This window comes from Quercus suber, unplaced genomic scaffold, assembly GCF_002906115.3.
Source record: "Quercus suber isolate HL8 unplaced genomic scaffold, Cork oak 2.0 scaffold_233, whole genome shotgun sequence".
Classification (NCBI taxonomy): Eukaryota; Viridiplantae; Streptophyta; class Magnoliopsida; order Fagales; family Fagaceae; genus Quercus; species Quercus suber.
In genome coordinates this window covers 333,863-341,280 of record NW_027069690.1, presented here as the reverse complement: position 1 = coordinate 341,280, position 7,418 = coordinate 333,863, and the positions used below count along the sequence as shown (strand labels likewise).

General features: G+C 43.1%; 1 protein-coding gene across 1 annotated transcript; it reads left to right on the top strand.

Annotated features, from left to right (window-relative positions):
- The first annotated feature begins 5,931 nt into the window (after positions 1 to 5,931).
- LOC111994744 (uncharacterized) lies at positions 5,932 to 6,996 on the top strand. Its single transcript, XM_024026624.1, has one exon. It carries the CDS (start codon positions 5,932 to 5,934, stop codon positions 6,994 to 6,996), a length of 1,065 nt encoding a protein of 354 aa, XP_023882392.1.
- Positions 6,997 to 7,418: the final 422 nt, after the last annotated feature.

The following is a 7,418-nucleotide window of genomic DNA, read 5'->3' as shown; positions in this document are numbered from 1 at the left end:
ATGCTCACTTAGGGGCTGTTTGGTAGTGTCTTTTGAACAACAGTTTTTAGTATTTAAACAATATTATACATATTTTTACACACTTTTCACCCACACGTATGTCTAAAAAATAAAAACAACGTTACTAAAACAACGTTTCCAAACAAGCCCTTAGTGCGAGAAATTTAAAAGAGAGTACTTTTTTGACAAAATGAAAAGTTATCTTATTTCCCACTAATTTTGATAAAGATATGAAAAGTTCCATATAAAAAGAAAGGGGATAAAAAAGAAAAGAAAAGAAGATAAACATGCAACCACGTAAGAACTTTTAATTTCTCCTTTTAATTCAAATTTTTTTTTTTTTTACTTGTTAATTGATACCAAACACTGTTGAATATGTTAATCTAATCCCACTATTATTTTTTAAACTCCTTTAAAAATATAACAAATATCATTGGATAAAACAAAAACACGAATCTCAATTGGGAATGCAAGTTGAGAAAAGTGACTATTACCAAACCATGTAGTCCAAAAATATGCAAAACATAAAGAGACTTTAAAAAAGATTATAATAATAAAAAGTGACCCAAGGGAATCTAATTTTTGAGAAATAAAAAACTAGGGAACAACAAAGACTTTTCGAGAATCTTTTTTTATTTATTATTTATTTTATTTATAATTTCTGAAATTAAATAAAAAATTCATAATATACTTTCGTGCATCGTGAAAAGCATTGGAATGCGTACTGCGCACTCCGCTTACTGAGCAAGTCACCCCAACATACCCAACAGTTAAAAATTAAAATACTGAAAAGTTAAAAAAAAAAAAATTTTAAAAACTTCTCTTTTTTTACACTCTTTCATGGTTGAAAACTTGGAATTTTTAAAAGATAGATGAATTCTCCAAAACTCAAGGTATTAACTTGTTCATCACACACATTATTGTTCCAATTACTGTTTGGCTTATGTGGGATATAACAAATTTTAATTATGTTATAAATTGATATGAGTATTTAGAAAATTTCTATAATACTCACACCTATACATTATTGTAATTTTGTTGCCTATATTACATGGACCAATAATTCCATAGTTTTACTTGAAATTTGTTTAAATCCTTAATGTCAATTCAGTCAAATAAGAAAAAGATAGTGTCCATAGGTGCGCTTGAAGTTGAAGCAAAGGCTGTTGAGAAGGGGTATGGACTGGACATATGGGCATATCTCTTTGCAAATGATATGGGTATCAGATAAATTATTATTGAGAGTGGTCCTCTGATTGTGGTGAATTTCTTGGGATGTAGCTCGTTTCCGCCAACGTTCATAACTTCTGTAATTTATGGTATTCAAGATGCCATGCACCAGCTTATTGACTTGCAAAACACATTGACAATTTTGTTACTTGGATTGTAGAGAATTTGTGCTCTTTAAAGTACGCGTTATCTCATGATGATTTTTTTTTTTTTTTTTTTTAAGGTTACATTTGGTAATATGTAAAATGTTTCTAAGTGTAAATATTTTCAATTGAAAATATTTTATAAAAATGAAATATTTTTAGTTGTTTTTGTGTTTTAGAAATTTTGCCGGAAAAATATTTTCAATGTTTGGTATTGCATGTTGTGGGGCTTTTTGTTATGTTAGGCTTGGCTGTCTCCTGCGGTATTAGGCCAAATGTTTTGAGTAAAAAAGTTGAGACCGGTCCAACTGCAACTCAACTTGATCCGGCTTGTGCGCAAATTATGCCTCATTTGCCAGGAGCATGCTTACGGCAGGCAGAGCTATTTTAGATGAGTTATGGCAAGCAGACATGATAATAAAATAAAAAGGAATACTTCGGCTTCTCAACCTAAAGTAAACAATTAATCTTTAATTTAAAAGAGATAATCACACTAATGATAATTATTTTTAATCAAGACAGTAAGTTAATAGATGGTTAGCACATGGGTTAATCAAGGGAGAATGAAATCAGAGCGAATCCAATCTGCAGGACCAAGACCAGAGAGGAAGAATGCTCCTTCTCAACACAATCAACCTCCGAAGGAAAATCCTGCTGTGGAAGTTAATTACTTTGAGGGAAGCAGATCTGAATGGTTAGTGCCTGGAGAAAAACCCCCCCTTTTTCTTGCTTTTGATAGAAAGCTAGATTTTGAGAAGGAGAGAGGGAAATCAACCTACTGGTGCATGCCTCCAATCTAACTCTCTGTTTTTCCCTTTCTTCTTTCTTTGTTTTTAGTTTTCCTCTAATCTTTTTTTCTTTTCTTTTACCCTTGTTTTCTATTTTGTGATTCCTCTCCCCAGATTCTTGCCACCCCCCCCCCCCTCTGGGCACGACAAGGGTCTCCTTATATAATGTCTGCCATAACCAGATTTTACTATTTTAACCCTTAACCACCTTTGTCTGGTTTAGGTGTACTTGCCCACCACCATTGGTCCGTTTGTGTACTACTCTCCATTTCTAGAAAAATGAGAGTTGTTTTTATTTATTAGTCTGTCATGGCACCCTTTCTTATCATGGTGTAGGTGCTCTCTCTCTCTATCCCTCACGGCATGCACCTAGCGGTTCCTACTTAACCTTACTTCTTTTAGGTGGTATGTCATCCCAACAAGACGTACCCCCCAAAAGAGCTTGGACAGGAACCGCAGAATAGATTTTTTCCCATCTCCCCACCACTAAACTATGTCCTCTTACTTCTGACTCATGACCCCACCATGTCCCATATTGGCTGGGTACAAGCTGGTGGTGCCTTAGCCTTGTGCGTGCCTCCCTTTCATATATATCCAAAATCTGTCTGCTGCTCATGCGTTTGTCACGGTCTTGAGGCTTGCCTGCACAGTCTACTGCCCTTCTTTGACCTTTTATATGGGTCGTTTTATGATTTCCCGCTCCCCTCAGGGGCTGGGCTTATTTGATACTGGGCTTTATATTTCTTTCAGCCTATTCCTTGATTTCCATTATGTCTTGCCATATCACTCTGTCATTCCTACTGTAATGACTCGATCTTGCTGGGCCTCTTCAGGCCTGCCATTTATTCTTTCCCCAGTAGCTTAGCATGGCCATGGGTTTCTTACTTATTAGCTCTTGTGTCCCTTTTGTTTTCTCTTGGACATCTTTGGCCCATTTGCTTTTTTTGGGCTTTCTTGGCCCTTTTCCTAACTCTGTATTCCCATGAGCTTTTACTAACTTCATTGGGCTTCCCCGGCCCAATTACTTCATACTCATCTTTGGGGTTTGTGGGCCTGACATCAACCCTTTACTCTCTTTGCTTGCATTGCTTTGGGTCTGTCACGGTCCATTCTTGCTTTTCTACATCATACACTGCCCATGGGTTTGTTATTTGCTATTTCTCTCTTTCCGGGCTCCTTTGAGCCTATTTGCTTCATCAAGACCCATTTATTTATTTTATGGATCTGTAATCCATTATTCCTGCCGCTTAGGCTTAATGGTTCTTTTTTCCTATCTATTTGCCAACTTCTTTTCGGTCTGTGTTGTTGGGCTCCCTCTTTCCTTTTTTTTGGCTTCCAAAATGACCACCAACACATGTAAAAACTTATTTTCAGAAAACCCAACCACCACAGTCACCACCATAAACCCAGCCACCACCGGGCACTACAAACCCAGCCTTCAACAGCCACCATCAACCACCCCATAACCAATTAACCTAAAAAATTATAATCAAAATCAAAACCCATTAATCTCAAAATCAATATCAAAACCCATCTACAAAACCCACAAGCCACCACCATTGAAAACCACAAACCACCCTAGCCACCGATCCACCACCACCAATTGGCCATCATCAACACTTAAACTCACCCCCAACCCACCACCATTGAAACCCACGAATCACCACAACCATTGATCCTCCAAAACCCAAGAACAAATGTTATTTTACAATATATATATATATATATACATAAAACCATTTAGGGTAGCAACAACATGGGTGGGGGACGGGTTGAGGCAGCGCAATCATGCTCACCCTCACCTTCATAATTGTTGACTTAAGCGTGAGACTGAGAGTGAGTGGATGAGCTCAAATCGGAGCTGAACGAAATTGGGGGAGGAAGAGTGATGGGTCGGGTGAGTGAAATAGAGAGGACGAAGGTGGAGTAGATGAGAAACTACCTTCACCAGCTAAAGGGGGCTTGCAGGCATGATGGTGGGGTCGTGGATCGAGGATTGGATCTGTGCTTCACCGTCTGTAACTTTCTCCGTCCTTCGGCTTAGGCTTGGCATGAGTGATGAGAGTGAGTGAGGAGATGAATTTTCAGAGGAGTGGAAATGGTTTGAAGATAATATTATTGTGTAAAATATTTTTCGGGTATGGGTGGGGTATTTTACAGTCAAACTAATGTATTTTCAGTTTGACTTTAATTTCCTAAGTTGCCAAACACCATCGATGGTGTAAAACATTTTCCAATTTACAATTACTCCCGAAACAAACACAACCTAAATTTCAAATTAATAAAGTTAATGCATTTCCTATTTTAAGAAAAAGATAGTGTCTAATGGTATGTATGTTCCAAAATGTCACATGATAACCAATATATTTAAAAAAAAAAATAATAATAAAGTTTTGTCATTTTAGACCAACAATAACATGTCATACATGATAATAACTTTGTTACATTTATTAGTAACTTATGTCACATTATGCAAAAACTTCATGATGAATATCATTCCCCCCAAAACATTGAAGGTACCTGTACGGTCCCCGCACCAGGGCCCGTTTTGGGCCTTGGGCCGTAGCCTGAGTGCATAGCCCATAAGGCCAGTCTCCCTCTACCTAGCAGCCCACCCCAGAGCCACACATGATGCAGGCCCAGACTTTGCCTCTTCATCATTTCTCGGAAATACTTTCCCGAGCAGTGATATATATTCAGTTCTCGGAACACCCCGCCCTATACCTACTCGGCCGTGCCTCGGAGAGGCATCGCTGCCGAGAACTGTCGTGGAAGTGGGAACCAAGTTCCAACACCATCCCCACCGATTCCCACTCCCACCTAACCACCCACTTATGATCTATAACACTGGACCGCTGGTTGCACTTACCGGCGAGTAATCATAACCTCTCCACTAACTATAGGCTATAAATACAAGAAGTTTTGAGAAGATGGGGGTGGGAGAATTAACTGAAAAAGGAGAGAAAACAGAGAGGGAGCAATGAGAAGGTGGTTCGGACCTCCAAGGAAAGAAGAGTGATCTCATTGAGCCTTAGCATCAAGAACGACCCAGTGTAGGAAATCCAAACCCACTACATAAGTAAGTTGTGAGCCCAAGCGAGGTCCAGCCCAACAGGCTTCAGTTTTGGGCTCGCACAATTGGCGCCGTCTGTGGGAAATCCTACTAAGCAGTGGTTCCGCCGAGACTCTTATGCAGGAAGATGTCTGGAGGTAACACTGACAGTGGTTCGACAGGGTCTTCCCGGGGCTCTACTTGGCGGGAGCAGAGGCAGAAGAGACGCGAGGATCCGGCTTACGAGCAACTGGAAGAGTGGTCCGGCCTTGGAGAAGGGTCGTATCAAACGGGGAGAACCGTATCCCACGCTTCCCCGCACAGGCAGCCCGACGCCAGGGACGAAGAGCTTGAGCGGCTGCGGAGGTTAGTACAAGACCTGGAATTGGAAGTAAGAAACGAGCGCCGCCGAGCGGGTCAAAACGACTGAGGGAGAAGTCCTGACGCCGAGGAGGAGGGACGCGGGATGGGATCGAATCAATCAGGTTCCCGCCACTACAGGGAGCGTGCGAACTCGATGGAGTCCCGTCGCCACCGAGACCGCTCCCATTCAGCGGAATCTTGCCGACGACGATATCGCTCCCGGTCGCGGGAATACAAAAATCGGGGTTCAGATCCTCCAGAGGGATGGCCAAGGAACGCGGCCATGGATACGATGAGCCGTGCACTGCGCAGGGCGGCTCGATCCCCATTCTCCGCAGATATTGAGCTAGCGCCGATGCCGAATAGATTTACGCGCCCGCCGTTCAATTCGTATGGCAGGAAAACAGACCCCGTGGAGCACGTCAGCCACTATATCCAGATGATGTCACTACATACCCCGAATGATGCTCTGATGTGCAAGGTTTTTCCCTCCAGCCTAGGTCCCACAGCTTTGAGGTGGTTCAATGGGTTGCGCAAGGGCTTCATCCATAGTTTCGACGAGCTAATACAGGAATTCGGTTCCCGTTTCATGACGTGTAATCGGGAACAGCAACCGGTGGACGCGCTGCTGTCTATAAAGATGAGGGCAGGGGAAACACTCCGTGATTATGCCAGCCGATACTGGGAGCTCTACAACGAGATTGGCGGAGGGAACGAGAAGATTGCAGTGAGCACTTTCAGAATGGGATTGCCTGAGGAGTCGGGGTTGAGGGAATCATTAACTAGGAAACCTCCCGAGGATATGAGGCAACTGATGAGACGCATTGAGGAGTACAAGCGTCTGGAAGATGACAGAATACAGAGCAAAGGCAAAGCACAGGCGGCAGATCGTCCTCGGCGGAGCGGTTTTCAACAGAGGGCACGCGGAAATTTGAGAACTCAAGAACCAGTAGTACTGGTAGGGGAAGTGAACGTGACGTTCAAGGAGCCCGTGCATAAAATTGTGGATAAGATTAAACACGAGCCGTATTTCAGATGGCCGAACCTGATGGCTGGCGACCCCTTTAGGAGGAATCAGAACCTATACTGCACGTACCATAAAGACCGGGGACATACTACCGAGCAATGCCGAGTATTGAGAGATCATCTCGGGCAGCTGGCTAAGGCAGGGCACCTCAAGGAATTTGTGACGGACGCTGGGGATCGAGGAATAGGGCATGGCACTCCACACAGAGGGAATCCCCTTCTGCCCCCTCTTGGAGTAATTGATGTTATTCACGTCGCCCCGAGAGGCATTTCAACGGCAAAGGGGAAGGAGGTGTTGACAGTAATATCTGTGGAGGAGGTACTGGCATGTCGCCTCCCGCGAAGAGGATCAGACCTACCCGGGAGCCGATCGCCTTCGATGACAGTGATTTAGAAGGAACCATCCAGCCACATGACGACGCATTAATAGTCACGGCAAGGATTGGCGGCTTCGTTGTGAAGAGAGTAATGATAGACCAGGGAAGCGGGGCGGATGTTATGTACCCGGACCTATTCAGGAGGCTCGGGTTGAGGAATGAGGATCTGGCGAAGTACGGCACTCCCCTGGTTGGGTTCGACGGGAAAATGGTGGCTCCCGAAGGGCAAATCTCTCTGCCCGTGAACATGGGGGGCAAGGAGGTAATGGTAAGCTTCATCACAGTTGCCTCATACTTCCCCTACACGGCGATTCTAGGGAGACCATGGATACATGCAATGGGGGCTGTCCTGTCCACACTGCATATGAAGGTCAAGTTTTATACTGATTATGGTGTCACAGTAATACAAGGAAGTCAGCAGGCAACCAGGCAATGTTTG